The sequence below is a fragment of the Takifugu flavidus genome, chromosome 2 (assembly GCF_003711565.1).
Source record: "Takifugu flavidus isolate HTHZ2018 chromosome 2, ASM371156v2, whole genome shotgun sequence".
NCBI classification, from domain to species: Eukaryota; Metazoa; Chordata; class Actinopteri; order Tetraodontiformes; family Tetraodontidae; genus Takifugu; species Takifugu flavidus.
The window spans coordinates 13,391,131-13,414,576 of NC_079521.1; the positions used below are offsets into that span (position 1 = coordinate 13,391,131).

The 23,446-nt window shown below is 41.3% G+C and overlaps 3 protein-coding genes and 1 long non-coding RNA gene across 4 annotated transcripts; 2 read left to right on the forward strand and 2 right to left on the reverse strand.

Moving 5' to 3' along the window:
• Positions 1 to 356: 356 nt before the first annotated feature.
• Positions 357 to 6,089, reverse strand: LOC130515274 (cell surface A33 antigen-like). The gene is made up of 7 exons (XM_057015440.1): positions 5,948 to 6,089; positions 4,475 to 4,815; positions 3,600 to 3,763; positions 3,286 to 3,502; positions 2,316 to 2,480; positions 2,056 to 2,172; positions 357 to 1,949 (listed from the first exon to the last, which is right to left on the reverse strand). The coding sequence occupies exons 2-7, from the start codon at positions 4,512 to 4,514 to the stop codon at positions 1,807 to 1,809; spliced, it is 846 nt and encodes a 281-aa protein (XP_056871420.1). The 5' UTR covers positions 4,515 to 4,815; positions 5,948 to 6,089; the 3' UTR covers positions 357 to 1,806.
• On the forward strand, positions 5,106 to 6,817 carry LOC130515292 (uncharacterized). Its single transcript, XR_008947176.1, has 2 exons — positions 5,106 to 5,382; positions 5,980 to 6,817. It is a non-coding gene; the product is annotated as an uncharacterized LOC130515292 (long non-coding RNA).
• A 2,677-nt stretch (positions 6,818 to 9,494) lies between these two features.
• On the reverse strand, positions 9,495 to 14,314 carry LOC130515263 (cell surface A33 antigen-like). Its single transcript, XM_057015429.1, has 7 exons — positions 14,008 to 14,314; positions 13,123 to 13,286; positions 12,809 to 13,025; positions 11,855 to 12,019; positions 11,595 to 11,711; positions 11,350 to 11,488; positions 9,495 to 11,074 (listed from the first exon to the last, which is right to left on the reverse strand). The coding sequence occupies exons 1-7, from the start codon at positions 14,045 to 14,047 to the stop codon at positions 10,630 to 10,632; spliced, it is 1,287 nt and encodes a 428-aa protein (XP_056871409.1). The 5' UTR covers positions 14,048 to 14,314; the 3' UTR covers positions 9,495 to 10,629.
• A 2,315-nt stretch (positions 14,315 to 16,629) lies between these two features.
• grpr (gastrin-releasing peptide receptor) lies at positions 16,630 to 20,889 on the forward strand. The gene is made up of 4 exons (XM_057019491.1): positions 16,630 to 17,028; positions 18,469 to 18,820; positions 19,046 to 19,159; positions 19,245 to 20,889. The coding sequence occupies exons 1-4, from the start codon at positions 16,721 to 16,723 to the stop codon at positions 19,521 to 19,523; spliced, it is 1,053 nt and encodes a 350-aa protein (XP_056875471.1). The 5' UTR covers positions 16,630 to 16,720; the 3' UTR covers positions 19,524 to 20,889.
• Positions 20,890 to 23,446: the final 2,557 nt, after the last annotated feature.

The following is a 23,446-nucleotide window of genomic DNA, read 5'->3' on the forward strand; positions in this document are numbered from 1 at the left end:
CAGGATCGGTACTGTTAGACAACAATATGGCTGAAGGCAAAATAAATAACAGGCACAGCAGAGTAAAGATAGAAAAAAATATTACACACTGCTCATATTTTCACACAATGAATCAATGCCACGGTGAATGCATGGCTGAAAAATGTAAAATTAGAGAGAAAGATGAAAAGACTTCAGCCTGCTCTCTGATCCCGGCTGGTCAGCGACGCTACTGAATTACACATCAAGCTCCATTTTTTTGTGCTAATGCAAATATGTATTCCATTACAATTTAGCATTTATTGACTAATTTGGACACAATAATATGCCTACATGACTCTATCCTCTTTATCTCATCCTCAGTCACTTGCAAAATATTGCTTTGCTTATTTTATTGAATCACTGTTTACATCACACTTCATGGGCAATCACAAAAGGGGTTCCAGAAAACTACGACAAGGCTGATAATATTACAAAGGCTGAGTTGAAAGCATATAGCACATCCTCATATTTCTGTATTAAAAAGTAATTCAAAATATAAAAACATACATCACTGTAATGTGGCACATAAACTTTTGCTATTTGACTGCTGTACATGTTTGACATGTTTAAGTCATTTCCACATCAACATGAAAGCTTTGCACCTTCTAACATTTGCAACTCTGATGATAAAAACCTAGAGACATATACAGTTTTAAAAGAAAGACAACTTTTCATGACCCTAAAAGTTACCCATTAACAAAAGCATCACAGGAAAACGGTGACCTAAAAAGTTAACCATAAAAAACAAAATTACCAATGTTTGTTTAACAGGTGTGAAATTAGTGGTGGTGGACCTATAAAATGTCATATAAGCCTTGGTATGCAATAAAACAAGGATTTAAAATAGATATCTTTAAACTCTGAATCAGTGTATGAAACTAGTCCATCCTGTCTAATGGATTCTAAAATCTTCCACATTGAATCTCTCCAAAAATGTTGCACAATACCAATTAACTAGTACAAATGTGAGATCAATGTGATGGATGCATTTTATCCAGCCTTCCCTCAGTGTATATTTTATCCAAGGTTGTGTACTTACTATACCGTATATAACAGTACATATGGGTTCTTGGGCTGTGGAAGGAAAATACTGAAATACTGAAGTCAAAGAAGAATCCTGACAGCAAAAAGAGAAAAGAAAATGAAAGAAGCTATCCAAGAAAATTGGAACCATTTTAGATAAATGCTATTTTACAGGTCGAGGTCGGTTGCTGTGGTTCAATCCCACAGCAACTAGTCTTGTGGGCCTAAGCTCTCTAATACCCACAATGACCTTGAGATCTAGAACCAACAACATATTATTATTATTAGTAGTATCAATATCATTATTATTAGCTATTATTAAAGCCTAACAAAAATACATTACAGTGCTTAACTTCGCGTGATCAAAGTTTGATCGAAGCAAAAGCAGTAAATTTTTGTCAAACCTTACTGCAGAGATGACAAAAGAGAAAGTGGTGGATTTAATTAATCGTCATAGTCCTTGTTTGGTGGTTTATTGGCTGGCACTCGTGGTCTGGATGAAAAGGGAAATCCAGCTTTACCCAAAATGTGTGCTACACAGTCTCACTTCCCTCGCAGGTTTAGCCACCCATCTGCAAGCTCCAACAAATGATCACCGCTTCCAAAGATCTCTCAGATCGTATAGATTTTCTCTTCTTGATATAAAAATTCTAAAAATCTTTGTTTTCAACAATGTTGTGCATTGCCTTGTTTTGGTCTAACCTTCCACTTCATCAGTATCACACAGGTTTCCATCACAGTGAGTGTGTGTGCACTCATGCCCTACCCCATAGCATATTCAGCATCTTGTTGCTTCTTCTTCTTCCGGCGGCAACAACAATAGACGATAACGATTATTGCGATGAGCCCGATTACACCTGCGACAATGCCGATAATTGTTCCAGTGGATCCAAGGTTCATGGTGGCTGCAAGGAGGATGGGACCAAGATGTTGTGATGAAAAGATGGAGGAACTATTGATTGGATAGTTTTGATGGTGGTTTTGGTGACAAGAGGTAACATTTATGCTCACGCGGCATGACTGCGAGGGTGATGTTGCATTGAGCGGACCGGATCTTGTTGGATGAGGTGCAGATGTAATATCCTGATGTATCTTTGGAGATGTTGTATAAAGACAGGATGCCGCCCTCTGAAAGACAAATAAACAGCTGAATCATTAGACAATTATCAGGCAGGATGGTGCTCCATCACCACTGTTCACTGTAGTTTAGCTTTGTGCACATTTTTGCACGTACAAGCAACAATAACAGAAATGGATCTTCCTCTACTTACTGTCAGTTGTTCTAGGGTCTGGGACACGTGGCATGTTTCGGACATCGCGACCTTGCCACTTATAAGTGGGCGGCGGGGAGCCTTCCTCAGACTTGCATGTCAGGTTGATGTTCTGGCCATACTGTGCCTTTCCCTCAGTGGCACAGATCGGGACAGAAGGTGCAACTATTGGAAAACAAACAGATTTGACATTTGACTACTCTTGTGATTAAGGCTGAATCTCAATTCTTTTTTTTATCTCTTCCTCTTAGTCCACCCCTTTCCCTCAAAACTGAACGGTAAGGGGAGGGCGTGAAAACTGAGCACCACTTGGCTACCACTATGTTGTCAAAAGTTGTCAGACGCTAGTCTGTTGCTATGTCAGCAGAAGCGACAAGTGATAGTGATAGACGCCGTGGTTCTGGTCAATTCTACGACAAGGTGTTTGTGAAATGTAGTGAAGTGCTTCTGCAGTGAAGTTACCAACAGTGTAGCCATTATTGGCTATGGATGCGTTTGATTGCTATAACAAACAATTTTGAAATAGAACTGACAATTCCAAAGGTGACTAAATATTTATGTGCAACAGCTAAGGATTTAATATCTGTTAAAAAATATGAGTGCCATAAGTGTTAAAATCAATAATTATGCTCAATTACAGATGCATGCTTTCCTTTTTTGTCTACGCTCCGCCATGACGTCAGTGGGCATGGTATATTTTGGAAAATTTATGTTCAAGTCAGGTCCTGGTTTGTCTGCATTTCAAGGCCTGTGCAGCCCTTCCCCTTATCCCTACCCTTTAAACTTACGCAGATTTGGGACCTTTGCTACAGAACATGGAAGAGTTAAAATCTTAACAGAACTCAGAACTGCACATGGAAAGTAAGAGTTTTCAAAAAAACGGACTTCTTTTCTCCCTAAAACCGCCAGGAACTGTAGGATATCATGAGCAAGAATGAACTACAACTATCACGACTAAGTCAATGGTTACCTAGAACCACCAGTTTCGCTGTGTCGACGGGTTTGCCTTCATCATCACGCGGGATTTGGACACGACAGTCAAAGACTTTGTTGTCCTCCATCGTGATGGAGGACAGTTTCAGGTTAGCCTTCCCCTGGTCAACATCTACATCCAGGCTCGCTCGGCCTTCGTATGGCGGTGAGATGTCGGTAATTGCAGTACTAGAATAATGGGCGAGGATCAATGTCTGTCAGATGAAGAGCACAAGAAAAATGGGAAGAATTTGAGTTGTCTTGGTTATGAGAAACAGCCAATAATCCATCACACAAGGACAGCAATCTGACCTCTTCAGCGCCAGCTGCTTCAGCCTCAGCGGACCACGTGATGATGATCAGAGATGGTTTTACACTTGGTTTAAAGTTGCAGGGCAGCGTGATGTTGTCCCCTCTGGCAAACTCATAGAGATCTTCAGGGATGTCCACGTTCAGGGCTTCGACACCTGGCCGCGCTTTCAGGCATGCACAGGAGAAACAGTAATGACAGTAAATGTGACTTTCACAGAATTATGCAGATAAACGTGGTGAAATGAAAATTGCTGAATATGGTCAGAATAGAGAAGAATTTTAAAACCGGAGACATAGCCTTCTTGATTTTCAAAACAAAGCGAACATTTCAGGAGAATATGGAAGAAATGCACTTTAAAATTGACTTTTTTGTTTAGTTTTTGTCATGGCCTGACTGTATTACTATCTGTGAGTAAGATATACAGACTGGGAATGAGATCTACAGCAGCCATATTACCGCACCCATCCTTGTACGACTACGACTACAGAAACACACACAATTTCCCTGGAATATAAAACTTCACTAAACGGGAAAAAAAATAAATTGTATTTTCATTTCAACTTGATATACATGTTAAATGTGTGTCTAATAAAGCAACAAACGTAAATATTTGTTTTCTTTGTTGCAGTAACGAAGAGTGATATTTAATGCCTAAATGTAAAAGCTGAAACAACAATGGCGCGTTGTTTTAAAAGACAATTTGTTATTTGAAAAAAGTGAGTTGTGCCACGAAAAAAGAGTAATCTAATGGCTGAACTGCGGTGGATCTGTTCTAAAAAAAGAAAAAAGCATGTGTGGCGGGTTTGTGGCAGGCGTTTGACAAGCGCAAAAGGGAAACATATTCAAATTCTAGACAGAGTTAATCTGTACTCACACAGACACAGCAGGGTCCAGATGAAAAATCTCCAATCCATTACCAGAGCTATAAAGTCAGTCGATTTCTCCAAAGAAGGGCTAAAACTTTAGCGGAGAGATGCACAGCCTCCCGGCAAATACAAACGCGTCTGAGTCGAAACCTGAAGGCCTGTTCCGAGCGTTGACGGGCAGCGCTCTCCACCAATCACAGCAGCTCTCGCAGCTCAGGTCGCATTCTACGAAGAACCAGTAGCTCCACTGAGGCTTCATTCTGTCCTTCCAAATCATCAGATATAACCACCTTACACATGTACACTCCACTGTCTCCCCACTGCACCTCTCCTATCCTCAGGTCGGCCTCTGAAGGACAAAAAAAGGGAATTATTTGTAAATAACCAGCAACTATTCTGAACCAAGTCATTGTCAAAAATATAGGAATGCACACAAATATACAGTACCTACAGGACTTAAATTTGTCTAATAGTGCTGCCTACATGAACAATTCAAATACAATTTGGGAGGAAGATTGTGCAGAGAGTAATTGTGCTTCTGAATAGGTCAGACAGAAATACAGCAAACAGGAAATGAGTTGCAAGGTTCACTTCCTTTTCCTCTTGAATGAGGAAAGGGGAGGAGAGATGTGCGGGATAAACTGCAGGAGCAAACCCAGACTTTACTGCCGCCTTTTCGCATGCTTAATTTCCCTTTATTTCATATAATTTCATCCATTTAATATCTTAAACACAAGTATTCTACTGGTTTGCCATTTAAAGGTTGAAATCCTTGTTTTGGTTTATCCATCTATTCCGTGAAATTGAAAGTCTCGAACAACCACTGGCCAGTGCACGCTGGGACAGCTTCCCTGTGGCCCTGAATAGGATAAAAAGGACACGGACGGTTGGGCATCGCAAGAGCCAACACACTGAGGTGACAACTTTCTGTTTTGTCTAGTTTGTCAGTGTATGACGGGTTTCAAGGGAGGAACTAAACTGGGAAAAACAAAGTGCCGTGGATGCACATGAGCGCAGATGATGGAGAACCAGAGCGATGGAATAAAAGTGGAAGATCAGTGGGGCAGAGTGAGAGGTCAGGATAAATGAGAGGACGGCGTGAAAGCGGCTCCTTTTGTCTCTTGTTCTGGCTGCTGAAGAGACGCTTGATTCTTCGCTCAGAGTTACAGCATCGTAAATCTGAGGCCTGCAAACAAGACTACCTCTCTCTCGCCAACCAACACACACTCTCATACACTTACCCACGCTGTCCTTCAGCTAATTTAAATGGTGTGAAAGTAACCCTGCACTCTGGACAGTGAGAGGCATGGCAATACTGGGCAATCTGCATGAACTGGTACGAACATGGCAAAGCAAGTGCCTTTACTGAGAGGTTTAACACTACTGCTTTTAAATGTGTTCTAATGCTGCAGCATTTTTGCAAGCGTCACTATTAAGGTCGATATTATTCCTTTTGATAAGGTCTTAAAATTAATTCTTACTGTTATTGATGGAGATGTCTCTGTTCTTGTAGTACTCTGACAGAGTGACAGAGGAACCCGAGATGGAGGCAACCATTCGGACCGTCCTGCTGCTGTCTGCGCAGTCTAGATAACTCGCTCTCATTCCCGTCTCGTATCCCCCGCCTGCCCCTCCGGACCCGCCGTCAGCCCGCCTCCTCCCAGGCCGCCACTCAGTACATCGGCGTGGCTGAACGAATCCCGCGTGCGGTCACGGCAGTACGACTTGTACACCCACTGCACCACGGGGGTCTGCGTGGACACGCTGTTGTACTGGCACGGCAGGACCACGGACTGGAACAGCACAGCATACCGCTTCTCATCCCTCACAAACACATGGACCCCAAAGGAGGGAGGTGGGAGGACACCTGTGGGAGATAATGAGGGAGGGTTGTGGAAGTGTGAAGAAGAAAAGGTTCACTAAGACTCGGATAATCCGCCCTCTAAGGCCATCTGAGCTCCACCTTTACTCAACCGAGAGAGATAGACCTTGAAGACTAGTGTCCAACATTTTTTGTACATGTATAGCAGTAATTAGTCTTCTGTTCTTACTGTAATTGGTACATTGTGTTACATCTGTTCTGCTCTGTACATGGTTACAGCCCTCAGCCCATTGATGGGTTCTGTGTGTGCGCGCGTGTGTGTGTGTGTGTGTGTGTTGGAGGCTCCTGGATTTGACGGCTGGCTTGGAGCTGATCGCAGGCTGTCTTTCTCCCTCACTCCTCTTTGGAACCTCCATCGTGCTGCATGCTGAACTGTTTGGTCTGTTTGTCTTAAGAAGACCAGGTACAAATGAAAGTTGCAATTATATCTCAACTAGTTTGATTTAGCAGCATTAAACCACTGAATGCGTGCCTGCATTTTTTTTAATCAGAAAAAAAAGGACTTGGAAGTGCTCTGGCTTTTTCTAATCCACCACAGAAATGGCCATGAAATGTGGTATTGGGACTCAAGGTTTAAGGAGACACCTGTTCTTTGCTTTTTGTACAAATCAAATCCCAGATCTGATGCTTTCCTTGAATAATGACATGTACGGTAGTAAAATCACTGTGCTTTCCAAAAGTACACGTAGTAAAGGAGACATACCAAATGTGGTTTTCCTTTAGTTTGAGTGTAAAAATCACTGTAAAGGTAGGTACAATTAAATAAAGCTGACTGAGTTGGCCAGGACTCTGTAGCTGCAGGATGCTGCTTATGAGCGGAAGCCGAAGCTCTGCAGAACAGTAAGATACAGATCAGAGGTGACCATGTGAGGAAAACACCCCCCCACACACACCCATAAACATCTGTCTGCGCTGCCACTGCTATGTTGTGTTTCGAAGGCTAAGCAGCAGGAGATATGAGTGAATCAGACTAGAGGAAGGGGAATGGAAGAGACTTCAGCCAATTTAGGAAAACAAGCGGTTCTTTCTTCTACTAAGTGCTTCTTTGTGCCTTATAAAATATTCCCAAATAACACCACTTGCTCATCTTTAAGGCTACATCTGCCTCAAGGATTTTATATTAGGTAGAGGCCTGTCAATGCCTCCAGAAAAAGATTTGCTGAAGTTGGTAGTCTTTATTTAATTTTCCCACTGCCCCTGGTATGTGCAGCCTTTTGTGTTTCATCTAAAGCCAATCTGGATCTGGAGCAGAGGTTTGGCTTAAGTTGTGAGGCTTTATGAAAAATGAAGCATTGTTTTGTGTCAGACTGAACAGAATCACGCTCACTAAACACATGGAAGAACTTCTTTTTCTACCTTTTTAAATGAAATAGTTATGTTTTTTAAGGGGAAAAGCCAAGAGGTTGTTCTTCCTAGTGTTGGGGTGATCCAGGATTTATTAGTTTTGAGAATAAGCCACCCCCAGAGAAGAAAATGAAAACAGGAGGAGGCTTTTCTAATTGGTTTGTGATGGGAAAATATCATCCTTTCCGTTTGCTTGAAATTGTGTCTTAAGGTTAGTTTAAAGTGCACGGGTCAAGAGGGAAGAATTTGAAGAATTACAATTTTTTGTGCCCATCCCAAATTCCCCTCACTTAAGGGGACTGTTTAAAAACTTTATGACGTCCATATGTCACAGGTGTGGGACATTAAATTATGTTAAATTAGATTATTACCGATATACGAGCGGACGGTCCATTTTTAAGGTGTTGTGTCTTTAAAACGTAGAAAATTTGAGTCAGTTAGGCCTCTTAATCCACAAACCTCAAAGCTGCTGGTCGAATCATTTACACATGGCTAAACATAGTGCTACGCTAGCATCAATTCTTTATTATTATTATAGAATCTTGTTTGTACTGGGATGTCCTCAGAACAACAAGCACCATCGTAAGAATATCTGGCGTGGAATTATGATTAAAAGATCGCAAAGTTGGAATCACTTCTTAAAGGCTTAGCTCAGCTGTTAAACTTCAGTCCCCAACTCCGACATCCAGTGAAACAACCTGCTGAACCACTTCACTCGCTGGATTCCATCTTCATTTCTCTTACCTGCCAGGCAAACGATAAAAATCCACCACTCCATCGACAACATTTTCCAAACGGCACGTATGAATTTCATCTTTGGGAGGAGGTCGTCCACCTTTTCTTTTTCATCTCACGTTGGGATTCCAGACGCTCCAGACTCGGGATAGTTTGAACCAGCAAATAACGGGACAGCGGCAGCGGGACAATCAAACTCAACAAAATAAAATTCAGAACTTCCGGTTATGACTTTCAAAATAGTAATGTGACGGGAAACTAGGATGCGCACGGATGGACTTGTTTGTTCTCATGCTAAATTTACAGACTAAACACATATCTAACACATTACCACCCCTTCTTTTTGTACAATTGTGAAGAAAAAGATATGTGTGATGAGGAAAAACTGGTAGAAGGCCACTATGCTACTTAAGATCTCGATTAGCCTCATGTGGAAAAAATATCTCGTCTGGTCAAATTTTGTTTTATTTTGGAGTTTTAATACTGCATATCCGGGGGTCGTAATCGCTGTATAAGCGCCAACAAAACTACGAGACAATGGATTGATTAAATCCGAAATAAAAGGGGGACGGTTTTACTAAAGGGCAAAAAACAAAACAGAAAAAAAATTGGCAGCTGTCTAAAGTTAGACCAATTCATAACCTGCTTTTAATTATACTGAATTTGCATGCCCATCATATGGAAATGAGTAGTAATGTTGCCATCTAGTGCACAGGATCGGTACTGTTAGACAACAATATGGCTGAAGGCAAAATAAATAACAGGCACAGCAGAGTAAAGATAGAAAAAAATATTACACACTGCTCATATTTTCGCAAATGAATCAATGCCACGGTGAATGCATGGCTGAAAAATGTAAAATTAGAGAGAAAGATGAAAAGACTTCAGCCTGCTCTCTGATCCCGGCTGGTCAGCGACGCTACTGAATTACACATCAAGCTCCATTTTTTTGTGCTAATGCAAATATGTATTCCATTACAATTTAGCATTTATTGACTAATTTGGACACAATAATATGCCTACATGACTCTATCCTCTTTATCTCATCCTCAGTCACTTGCAAAATATTGCTTTGCTTATTTTATTGAATCACTGTTTGCGTCACACTTCATGGGCAATCACAAAAGGGGTTCCAGAAAACTACGACAAGGCTGATAATATTACAAAGGCTGAGTTGGAAGCATATAGCACATCCTCATATTTCTGTATTAAAAAGTAATTCTAAATATAAAAACATACATCACTGTAATGTGGCACATAAACTTTTGCTATTTGACTGCTGTACATGTTTGACATGTTTAAGTCATTTCCACATCAACATGAAAGCTTTGCACCTTCTAACATTTGCAACTCTGATGATAAAAACCTAGGGACATATACAGTTTTAAAAAAAAAAGACAACTTTTCACGACCCTAAAAGTTACCCATTAACAAAAGCATCACAGGAAAACCGGTGACCTAAAAAGTTAACCATAAAAAACAAAATTACCAATGTTTGTTTAACAGGTGTGAAATTAGTGGTGGTGGACCTATAAAATGTCATATAAGCCTTGGTATGCAATAAAACAAGGATTTAAAATAGATATCTTTAAACTCTGAATCAGTGTATGAAACTAGTCCATCCTGTCTAATGGATTCTAAAATCTTCCACATTGAATCTCTCCAAAAATGTTGCACAATACCAATTAACTAGTACAAATGTGAGATCAATGTGATGGATGCATTTTATCCAGCCTTCCCTCAGTGTATATTTTATCCAAGGTTGTGTACTTACTATACCGTATATAACAGTACATATGGGTTCTTGGGCTGTGGAAGGAAAATACTGAAATACTGAAGTCAAAGAAGAATCCTGACAGCAAAAAGAGAAAAGAAAATGAAAGAAGCTATCCAAGAAAATTGGAACAATTTTAGATAAATGCTATTTTACAGGTCGAGGTCGGTTGCTGTGGTTCAATCCCACAGCAACTAGTCTTGTGGGCCTAAGCTCTCTAATACCCACAATGACCTTGAGATCTAGAACCAACAACATATTATTATTAGTAGTAGTATCAATATCATTATTATTAGCTATTATTAAAGCCTAACAAAAATACATTACAGTGCTTAACTTCGCGTGATCAAAGTTTGATCGAAGCAAAAGCAGTAAATTTTTGTCAAACCTTACTGCAGAGATGACAAAAGAGAAAGTGGTGGATTTAATTAATCGTCATAGTCCTTTTTTGGTGGTTTATTGGCTGGCACTCGTGGTCTGCTGCTTTCGCGATCATCGTAGGGCTCATCGTACCGGCGGTCGTCATAGTGGTCTCTGCGTCCTCTGTCATCACGACGATTGTAGGAGTCATCGTACCTGTCACGGCGGTCGTCGTAGTCACTCCGGCGGTCGTCGTAGTCGCTGCGCCGATCGTCGTACTCGCTGCGCCGGTCGTCGTAGTCGCTGCGCCGGTCGTCGTAGTCGCGACGACGGTCCCTGCGATCATCATAGTCGCTTCGCCGATCGTCATAGTCGCTTCGCTGATCGTCATAGTTGCGCTCACTCCGTTCCTCGCGACGGTCACGGATGTCAACAGGGTCCTCCTGTCCGTCGGGATGCCGACTTTCACCATTTTTTGCTTCCTCTTTGTCATGGTACTCATCTTCACGAACTCTGAAAATGAAAAGGGAAATGCAGCTTTACCCAAAATGTGTGCTACACCGTCTCACTTCCCTCGCAGGTTTAGCCACCCATCTGCAAGCTCCAACAAATGATCACCGCTTCCAAAGATCTCTCAGATCGTATAGATTTTCTCTTCTTGATATAAAAATTCTAAAAATCTTTGTTTTCAACAATGTTGTGCATTGCCTTGTTTTGGTCTAACCTTCCACTTCATCAGTATCACACAGGTTTCCATCACAGTGAGTGTGTGTGCACTCATGCCCTACCCCATAGCATATTCAGCATCTTGTTGCTTCTTCTTCTTCCGGCGGCAACAACAATAGACGATAACGATTATTGCGATGAGCCCGATTACACCTGCGACAATGCCGATAATTGTTCCAGTGGATCCAAGGTTCATGGTGGCTGCAAGGAGGATGGGACCAAGATGTTGTGATGAAAAGATGGAGGAACTATTGATTGGATAGTTTTGATGGTGGTTTTGGTGACAAGAGGTAAAATTTATGCTCACGCGGCATGACTGCGAGGGTGATGTTGCATTGAGCGGACCGGATCTTGTTGGATGAGGTGCAGATGTAATATCCTGATGTATCTTTGGAGATGTTGTAGAGAGACAGGATGCCGTCCTCTGAAAGACAAATAAACAGCTGAATCATTAGACAATTATAAGGCAGGATGGTGCTCCATCACCACTGTTCACTGTAGTTTAGCTTTGTGCACATTTTTGCACGTACAAGCAACAATAACAGAAATGGATCTTCCTCTACTTACTGTCAGTTGTTCTAGGGTCTGGGACACGTGGCATGTTTCGGACATCACGACCTTGCCACTTATAAGTGGGCGGCGGGGAGCCTTCCTCAGACTTGCATGTCAGGTTGATGTTCTGGCCATACTGTGCCTTTCCCTCAATGGCACAGATCGGGACAGAAGGTGCAACTATTGGAAAACAAACAGATTTGACATTTGACTACTCTTGTGATTAAGGCTGAATCTCAATTCTTTTTTTATCCCTTCCTCTTAGTCCACCCCTTTCCCTCAAAACTGAGCACCACTTGGCTACCACTATGTTGTCAAAAGTTGTCAGACGCTAGTCTGTTGCTATGTCAGCAGAAGCGACAAGTGATAGTGATAGACGCCGTGGTTCTGGTCAATTCTACGACAAGGTGTTTGTGAAATGTAGTGAAGTGCTTCTGCAGTGAAGTTACCAACAGTGTAGCCATTATTGGCTATGGATGCGTTTGATTGCTATAACAAACAATTTTGAAATAGAACTGACAATTCCAAAGGTGACTAAATATTTATGTGCAACAGCTAAGGATTTAATATCTGTTAAAAAATACGAGTGCCATAAGTGTTAAAATCAATAATTATGCTCAATTACAGATGCATGCTTTCCTTTTTTGTCTACGCTCCGCCATGACGTCAGTGGGCATGGTATATTTTGGAAAATTTATGTTCAAGTCAGGTCCTGGTTTGTCTGCATTTCAAGGCCTGTGCAGCCCTTCCCTTATCCCTACCCTTTAAACTTACGCAGATTTGGGACCTTTGCTACAGAACATGGAAGAGTTAAAATCTTAACAGAACTCAGAACTGCACATGGAAAGTAAGAGTTTTCAAAAAAACGGACTTATTTTCTCCCTAAAACCGCCAGGAACTGTAGGATATCATGAGCAAGAATAGAAAATGAAAAAGGTACACAACTATCACGACTAAGTCAATGGTTACCTAGAACCACCAGTTTCGCTGTGTCGACGGGTTTGCCTTCATCATCACGCGGGATTTGGACACGACACTCAAAGACTTTGTTGTCCTCCATCTTGATGGAGGACAGTTTCAGGTTAGCCTTCCCCTGGTCAACATCTACATCCAGGCTCGCTCGGCCTTCGTATGGCGGTGAGATGTCGGTAACTGCAGTACTAGAATAATGGGTGAGGATCAAATTCTGTCAGATGAAGAGCACAAGAAAAATGGGAAGAATTTGAGTTGTCTTGGTTATGAGAAACAGCCAATAATCCATCACACAAGGACAGCAATCTGACCTCTTCAGCGCCGGCTGCTTCAGCCTCAGCGGACCACGTGATGATGATCAGAGATGGTTTTATACTTGGTTTAAAGTTGCAGGGCAGCGTGATGTTGTCCCCTCTGGCAAACTCATAGAGATCTTCAGGGATGTCCACGTTCAGGGCTTCGACACCTGGCCGCGCTTTCAGGCATGCACAGGAGAAACAGTAATGACAGTAAATGTGACTTTCACAGAATTATGCAGATAAACGTGGTGAAATGAAAATTGCTGAATATGGCCAGAATAGAGAAGAATTTTAAAACCGGAGACATAGCCTTCTTGATTTTCAAAACAAAGCGAACATTTCAGGAGAATATGGAAGAAATGCACTTTAAAATTGACTTTTTTGTTTAGTTTTTGTCATGGCCTGACTGTATTACTATCTGTGAGTAAGATATACAGACTGGGAATGAGATCTACAGCAGCCATATTACCGCACCCATCCTTGTACGACTACGACTACAGAAACACACACAATTTCCCTGGAATATAAAACTTCACTAAACGGGAAAAAACAAATATTTCTATTTTCATTTCAACTCGATATACATGGTAAATGTGTGTCTAATAAAGCAACAAACGTAAATATTTGCTTTCTTTGTTGCAGTAACGAAGAGTGATATTTAATGCTTAAATGTAAAAGGTGAAACACCAATTGCGCGTTGTTTTAAAAGACAATTTGTTACTTGAAAAAAGTGAGTTGTGCCACGAAAAAAGAGTAATCTAATGGCTGAACTGCGGTGGATCTGTTCTAAAAAAAAAAGAAAGAAGCGCAAACAGGTGTGGCGGGTTTGTGGCAGGCGTGTGACAAGCGCAAAAGGGAAACATATGCAAATTCTAGACAGAGTTAATCTGTACTCACACAGACACAGCAGGGTCCAGATGAAAAATCTCCAATCCATTACCAGAGCTATAAAGTCAGTCGATTTCTCCAAAGAAGGGCTAAAACTTTAGCGGAGAGATGCACAGCCTCCCGGCAAATACAAACGCGTCTGAGTCGAAACCTGAAGGCCTGTTCCGAGCGTTGACGGGCGGCGCTCTCCACCAATCACAGCAGCTCTCGCAGCTCAGGTCGCATTCTTGGCCAGCTCACCTGACGTGTCACGGCTTGTTGTCTGATGTGGAGGGATCTTCTCTCAGAACACGCTTCTCTCTCTTAGGGTTGTTGTGGCAACGGTATCGCACAGTTTTGCAAGGCCAGCGCGGTTTTGACGTCACAGAAAACCTCGATAGCATCATCCTCATCCTCATCATTTATTTACTTTTAACGCATAATTGCTTTATGTTCCGAATAAACCAATGGGAGAGAACGAGAGAGAGGGAGGGGGGAGTGGGATTTTAGCAACTGACAACACTCCGTCGTAGGTGTGGGTGGTGCAGTTTTGGTCTTGTCATACTGGTTTAACCGGGGTTTATTTCCCCTACACACACGCACACACAATAACACAATTCGTCTCTCTGGTAAATACTTTCCCACAATTGCTGCAAATAAAAGAGTCTCACTATAGCCTAAAGAATTAGATATATATGGTGTGATGGCAGGCACCAGTTTTGATTTGAATGTTTTGGACTTCATCTAGGTCTCAACAGCTTTCTTAGAATAAACGTAAAAATGTTAATTTATCATTAAAATAGTTATGTTTAATGTGTTTTGGATAAGGTTTCCATTATTCACATTGCCTTCTAATAATGCCATTGAGTGCATTTGACATGTATGTTGCCTTCAATACTTGAATCACGTTCAAAAAAGACATATTTTCCGTGAGATGGGGGGGGGGGGGGGGGTGAGCAGTTTGTTCGGTCCACACCTATAATGCCTCTATTTTGTCATGGCCACTTGGCTCCGAATGACCACAACATAAAAGGGGAGACCACGCACTTCTAAGGATTTTAACAAAAAGGGATTTATTGAATAACTAAAGTGAAAAATCAGTGGTGAAGGTGAAAGCATGAGGTGCAACATGGTATAACAAAATCCAACGAGACTGGCACTCTCAAGTGGATGCGTTCGGCAGGGTTTCTAATTTCGCCCGGCCGCAGCTGACCCTCGCCCCGATCAGATTCAGGTCCTTTATTGTCCCACACGGGGAAATTTACAGCCCCATCTCCGTCCCCGAACACGGGTTTTAAGCCATCACCTGGCTCATCAGGTTAATGAGCCACACCTGGAGTGGTGGCTTCCCAAACAGCTCCAGACAGCTCCATCTGCAGGCCAAACACAACACCAGACCAAGCGCAGCCAAAGACACCATTTCCAAATATTAACCCAGACGGGAGGCCATCTAGTGGGCCGTCACAATTTATGGTAAATGAATCAACATCCTGTTGAAGTTCAGAGACTGGATGTGACATGTCGTGGTGCGCAAAGCATGATTGATCTTTTAAATGGTGTGTTTAACTGTGCAAATGGCAATCACAACAAGCACGGAGTGATTATCATTGAAGATCTTTTCTTTGTAAGACGCTATATAAATATAAACATGAACTCAATATAAGGTTGTTTGTTTTAAGCTGGACAATATAGTCCATTGTGCTTTTTTTGTCATTATAGTTTATTTTGTAAGAGTAACCAATTTCATCTCTGGCGCTGCAGGCAACCTTGTGTCTGCATCTCCGTTCAGAGTAATGATGTAACAACACCTTTCTTTTCTATATAATACATGGTAGCATGCAGAATTCAGCTCAGGATAAAAACACAACATCAGTGCCTTCCATGTCCCTGGAAAATTAGGTTTTGCTGGTTCATCAGTGTTCCTGTGATTTTTTGAAAATCTCATTTAGAAATTTCAGTGGATTACAAATAAAGGCTTTTCATGTCTTACTTCCTGAGTTAAGCCTGTTTATAGCCCAAAAAGCCTTTGTCATTTGTGGCACCCGTGAAGTTCCATTAACCCGACACTCAAGAGCCTATAAAGGCTTCATTTTCTAAAGAGAATCTCTGGGTCACTGTAGGACTCGGAGCTGCTTTAAGAGATCCGCCAGTGTGTGAAATCACCATCCCGCAGCTTAATCATGCTTAAGGTGTAATTAATCACCCTCGGCCATCTCTGGACCATAAGCTCAGTGTGAGATGCCATCGGACATGACATCAGGGTCCTGATCTTAAACAGGCACTGCATACATTTTCAACTGCTGAGCCCAAACCTTCTCAGGGTATTAGTATAAAGAGTTTTCTTCGGAGAAAAGGGTTCCCTGAGGTGCTTTTCCGTCTTAAACTTTGGGGGTACTGTAGTCCAGTGGAAGATGTTGCTGTTGTTAAGATGTGATGATAAGCTGAGCTGGCTGGGCTATTTACGCCCCCGCTTCTCAAGGTCTAAAACGTGGAATATTGACGGAAACTTGCAATTTTGTGAATGAATCAAAAAATGCTGAATGCGTCAAACTACCAAGGTTGCGTCTCTTTGAAAAGGGAAGCTTTTTTATACCTCTCTATAAGGGAGTGGGAGAGAGAGGGAGAGGAAGAGGGAGAGAGATGGAGAGAGAGGGAGAGAAAGAGACAGAGGGGAGAGAGTAAACGCATCTGTACCCGAACGTTTCGCATCGCGTTGTATTTTCGGGCGAATCTTTTTGGGAACATGTTCGGCGCAGGCGTTGCCATCGCTTCTGTCTACAGTGTAATCATTGCTTTGGGACTTATTGGCAATATCACGCTCATTAGGACATTTTGCTCCTCCAAATGCGCCCGCAATGTTCCAAACCTCTTCATGTCGAGCCTTGCGCTGGGAGATGTTGTACTGCTGGTGACCTGCGCTCCGGTGGATGCCAGCCGTTACCTGACAGAGGAGTGGCTGTTCGGGAGAGTGGGCTGCAAAATCATCCCCTTCATTCAGCTCACTTCGGTCGGAGTTTCTGTCTTCACTCTCACGGCACTGTCTGCCGACAGGTAGGATGTGGGTTACAATTTACAGGTCAGAACAACTGTGACAGATAATGTCAAAGTGCACCCGTTTTAATAGTATTGGTTTGGTCTATTTAATAGTAAAGAACGTGTGGGTTTTAATCTGTGGCATTTTTACGCACAGGAGCTGTGCGCCTCACAGGGCCACCTTAACAACAGATATGGAGATGGTCGCCACTGCATCACCAGTCATCAAACGATATACAACGCCAATTTAGATGACTTTTATGGCCAAAATATTGCTGTCAAGCAAGGGAATCTATGAAAAACAATAAACTTTTGGATGATATGCCTATTATCTAAACGTAATTGTTCAATTTTCAATTTTCAAATGACAAATATTTGAATAAGCGGTTTCAAAACAAAAGTGATGTGAATCCATTTTTTCTCGCAAGGAAAATGTATCCTTGAATGTCTTTTCAAATGGTTTAAAACGTCTTTTCTGAGGCAGTGCAAACAGAGGGCCCATGAAAAATTAAAAAAATGAAAAGAAAAAATATTTTGTGGAGTCTTGTCAACAGGTTCAAAAAATACAATTAAGCATTAGACTGTGTCCCTTCGCATATTCAGCTCACGATGTTATCTTTGACATGAGGCTTGTTTTCTTTGAGCCTCATTTCCTATATTGCTTCCTCAACGTTTTCCATATTACAAGTCCAACAGATGCCTTCAAGATACATGCTTAAAATGACATTTGAGAACATTCTCCTTTCAGCTTCAGCCTTTTCTCTGTTACTGATTTCACTTCATGACTCCTCCAGTGGACCATCTGATAACAAACCTGCACCAAGTCAAGTGAAGCATCAAATATACTTTGACTCAGGTTTACGTAATCCAAGCCTTTATAATCTATGGTGCAGCACACCAACACCCAAGGACAATCAATAGTTTCTGCTCTGCATGAATGTATGGAGTTTAAATAAAAATGATTTGTATTGGACATTGAAAGCTATATTATTATCATCAAACATCAAGGGTAAAAGATTTTATCAGTGAATAATATAGTGTTCCAAATGCAGGCAATAAATGGTTGTATTTGTAATATCCCATGTGTGAAATCGTAAATATGCATCAATATTGAATCTAAGTGTGGTTGACAACCAGAGAATGAGACTTGTACCCTTTGCCCTTTTAAAGTAGCAACGCTCAATATTAGTTTTGTGCTGAAGCAATAATAATCATCCATGTAATGCCTGGTTAAGGCAGACTATCTTCCAGCTCTGCTGATGTTCTGGTCAAGATGTCACTCAAAGTTTTAAAACAGTGTAATTATGTAGTGATTCATGTTTAATATAATGTTTTTTGTTGGGCTGGTTTTGTTGGTTCACTGTCTCTTTCAAAGAAAAGGTTCAGCTTTAAGTGGTTGCACTATAAACTTAAAAATGCAAATTAATGAGAAACATCTCAGATCTATGTGTCTCTCAGGTACAGGGCCATTGTGAAACCCCTAGACATCCAAACGTCGAGCACCACTGGCAGCATTCTCCTTCGAGCAGCGCTCATTTGGGTTTTGTCCCTGGTTCTGGCGATCCCCGAGGCTATCTTCTCGGACCTTCACACATTTAACATCACCTCCACAAATGAGAGCTTTGTTACATGTGCCCCTTATCCTCATGCTGGGGAACTGCACCCCAGAATCCACTCCATGGCCTCGTTCCTCATTTTCTACGTTTTCCCCCTGTTGGTCATTACGGTGTACTACACCTTCATCGCCCAAAGCCTGATGCACAGTGCCTCGAACCTGCCCGTGGAGGGGAACACACACGCACAACAACAGGTGTTATATCTATCTATCTATCTATCTATCTATCTATCTATCTATCTATCTATCTATCTATCTATCTATCTATCTATCTATCTGTCTGTCTGTCTGTCTGTCTGTCTGTCTGTCTGTCTGTCTGTCTGTCTGTTAAAACAGCACTTTTGTTTAATTTTTAAATGCTCCTTTTGTGAAGTAGCATGAAAGATTAATTTGGTGGAACCCTGGTGTTTGATTTTACAGGTTAAGTCAAGGAAGCGCTTGGCCAAAACTGTCCTTGTGTTCGTCGGTCTCTTTGCAATATGCTGGCTCCCCAGTCATGTCATCTACTTGTATCGCTCCTATCATTATTCTAAGGTAGGTCAAATTCACTCGTTTTCAAAGGGGACATTTTATTCCTGGATTTTAGTTAAGGTTTTCCTGCATGCTGCCCCTCCAACAGGTGGACACTTCCATGGTTCACTTTGTGGGCAGCATCATTGCTCGTATCCTGGCCTTCACCAATTCCTGCCTCAACCCTTTTGCATTGTACCTGATGAGCAAAACCTTCAAGAAGCAGTTCAACCAACACCTCTGTTGCTGCTGTCGTACAGTCCTCAAACGTCCATTACCGAGCCCCACCAATTATACCGGACGGGTGACCTCCGTCCGCAGCACGCATCACTCCGTGGCATCACTTAGTATCAATGGCCGGTGGCTGTATCAGGAGGACTGTGTGTAAAAACTGTGGGCATGTGAGTGAGAGTGTGTCTGTCTGTGTGTTTCTGTGTGTGTGTGTGTGTGTGTGTGTGTGTGTGTGTGTGTGTGTGTGTGTGTGTGTGTGTGTGTGAGAGAGAGAGAGAGACAGAGACAGGGAAAGAGAAAGAGAAAGAAAGAAAATGATTGTGCTTTTCATGTTTTATTTGAATTTTGATTCACATAGTCTGTTTTTGTGCTGTACTAATGTATGGTTCTGCTGCGATAGCTGCCTTATTATGGTCTCTTCCGCTGTGATTCTTTCTGCCATTTCATTTCTGTCAACATTTACAGCTAAATGGTGATGCAGTAATCTTAACATTATGGTAACAGCAGTTCTGCTGTAGACCCATTGATGCTCCCGCGTATCAAGGCTGTCTTTTCAAGAATGTTGCCTTGATAACAACAGATTCACGAAAGAAAAAACCTTTTTTGGCAGCTCGTACTATTGCTTGTTTCAGTCTTTTCTAACATGTTTGATGGATTCACATGTAATATTAGCCTTTTTTCATTTATTATTGTTGTTGTTGTTATTGTTGTTATTATTATACTGGAGTAGCAAACATAATAGAGGCGCTGTCAGGAGGATTGTATGTATAAATAACCTAGGCCAAGGTATCTTATCCTGGCTGGTTCTCTGCACCTTCACAGCTGTGTTTCAGAGTTGTCCTGTGTGGTATTTATATATGTGCTGTTTAGTACATTGTTGACAATCATTTATTGTATTGGAGTTAAGTTTGTTGTTTGTTTAATGTAACGTGGAGCAAAATTACTTTTCACCAGCTCATATTCATTAAGTGAAAGCTTGAAAGACAAATGTTGATCAGCTGAATATCTGTTCAAATCTCTCCTTAAATTTTAGACCACATTTATGCCTAAATGGCACTTTTGCACTTCTGTGAGGAGAAACATAAAGGTGTAGGTGCACCAGCTGTCACGTGAATGACCAAAAGTTGACAGACACCTACACCTCTTCAATAAATCTCAACTGTGATGCGAACACGAGGCATCAAAAATCCACCATAAAGCATCAAATCAATGTGACGATCTCTAGTGAAATTCAAATGATGCACACAAATCTTATCCACAACCACTGTAATCCAAACAATGTCGATGTTGGGCAGCAGCTCCTGAGCAATATTTGACAATTTCAATGTTAGAAAAGATGGAGAATTCAAGAAGAGACAGCTTCACCCTTCCTTCACTTCAGACCTCCGTGCACACCAGTTGATAGCAACACCACCAGTTTCACCAGCTTTGCGTCGGATTTAAGATACCACCCAAATCTTTGAAAGAGGCCACTAGTACACAGGATATTCGTATGTGGAAACTAATAAAGAAGTAAAATTAGATGCAAATCGTTTGTGTCATCTTATTGGGGCATGCGTTGGCTAAAGTCTCCTAATCCTAAGCACTATGTATGGGCCATATAGTGTTATTGCTGTGTTTACTGCATGTGATTGTTCTGCAGTGCTGGGTTTACAGTCTCTTCATGAAGGTCCTAATTTGCTATTTTTGCACAGAAGTGTTGCCCAATTTCCCTCCATTCTCAAAACAAATCTAGTTTATGGTCTGGAACATTTTTTCAGAAGAAAATATAAATAAATAAAGACTACCCAAAGCAGGGTGTATAAAGGAATTCTGCATAAATCATCTAATGTGAATGTTGGTAAAACAACATCTCTAAGTAGATATAGAAAGCTTTTTCTTAAAAAAAAAAAAGGTAATAGACTTCAAAAGGATACATGATTATTTTCCTTCAGAATTTGTTGCATGAAGAGGGAAAGACATGTTATTGATGATGAACATAGAAAATGTTGCAGCAGATTCATTTAAAAGAATAAAACAAAAGAAAAAAGTAAACCATTCTATCCAAACATTTATATCACACTTAATCATTTAAACATGGTAAGATTATAACACTAAATGTGCAGCACAAAATAAAAACAAAATTCTGAATGATGTCAGGCTTTGGTGACATGTTTTTGTACCGTTGGTAGACCTTAAAGTCTCCGTTTCAACACATCTTAAGCTCTCCCAAACCTCTTCCTCAGCCACTTTAAAGGTCGCCGTGGTGCGTAGGTGTTGTACCTGCTCACTGAGCAGAAACGCCAATGCAAAGTGTCAGAGCTATCAAAGGACATCAGACCTCTGAAATTACCTCAGTTTTATTCCCACAGTTGGTGCCAGTGCTGCTTTACAAGGAATTAGAGTTATACTTCATGAGGGGACACTGGGGCCTCTTTATAGTTTCTCTTTATCTACTAGCACAGCCACAAGCACAAATTTATTTTCTGTTCAGGTTTCAGACCTCTGCAGCTCCCTGGTACAGGAGTCAGATAAAGAAAGTGAAAAGAAGTTAAAGTAGGATTGTCTGTGGAATTCTGTTCTTGCACAGGCACCAAAAAGCTTTTTCTGTTTAAAAAATATATTTCAATCAGAAATTGAAGGTATATATTTTATGTTCCAAAAAATTGTAGGATAAGATGTGATTTGTTGGCTTTCACGGCTATTGTAATTGAATCTGCATTAATATGACAAACCTGATTAAAACTTTAAAAAACTTTAATACTTGAAATGACACTTCAAGAAGATTTTAGAATTTAAAAACGGACAATTGCCAGATTGGTCCACCATGCAGCCCTGGGCGTATTCACACATTTTCACACTATAGATCATTGATCAACAGGTGGCAGTATCATTCTATATATGCTGGAAAGGTGTTTCCATAAACAAAGAGGAAGAAGGTGGCAGGCAATTTTATTGTGAAATATTGAGAAAAGGTTATTTGTCAGATTGGAACTATAAATATTGAATAAATATTGTGTTTTGGTAAGAATGAAAAGAAAACATTTTGAATTTTCTACCGCTATTACCAGCAGTCTGTCTTCTGCTGCCGTTTGTATTAAACATGCTGCGGTGCTGCACCTGCTTAAGAAACCTGGTCTTGATTGTGGGCTGCAGACCACTTTCAAACCTTTTGCATAAAAGTTTTTAATACTCAGTTGAAGTCATTTCTGGATGGGCAAGATGTCATGGAGATCTTCCAGTGTGGTTTTTAAACCCTGTATAGCATAGAGTGTTTTATGACATCCTCTTGGTAAATAAGTGGGAGACTACGTGATTATTGTCCTGCTGGGCCTAGTTTAGGCCTAACCTAAACTACCCTTAAGACTGTGGACCACAATGTCCTTGTGGCTCAGTTGCAGAAACTAGTGGGCATTTGTGGTAGCACCTTGGATTGGTTCCGATCTTATCTGGCAGACAGAACTGTGTGTGCAAACTGTGGTGGTTCTGAGTCCCATTCCGCTCTGCTATCATATGGGGTCCCACAGGGATCCATTTAAGGGCGCCTGCTTTTCTCACATTAAGAGACGCCAAAGGTGGCGTCTCCTTCGCCTCAGGTCTCGGTGCCCAGCCATGTCTCAGCTTGCCTCAGCTTGTTTATGTGTGTGGGTGTGTGTGTAAGTGTGTTGTATGCATGTGTGTGTGTCTGTCCTTTTCTTAATTCTGTTGTTCTCTTTGCTGTTTTTATCCTTTGTGAGGCACTTTGTGCTACCTAGCGTATGAAAAGTGCCATATAAATAAAGATTGATATTGATATTGATATTAAAGCTTGGTTATGCGCTAACTTTAAAAAAAAAGAAGAAATTATTAAAGAAAAATTGATGTTATGGCGTTTGATCCTGCTGCTCTTGTGCATCCCCCTTGTTGACTAGGGCCCTTCGAACACTATTTGAAGCCAAAGTCTCCAACTTAGGTTGTAAGATTGACAGTGATTTTTAAATTGGATCAGCAAATTGGTAACAGTTTGGTAATCTGTAACACGTTGTCAGTTGGTGCAAAATACTGCCGTTCAATTCTTGACTGCAGTACGTAAGAGGGATCACATTCATCCCATTTACTGGC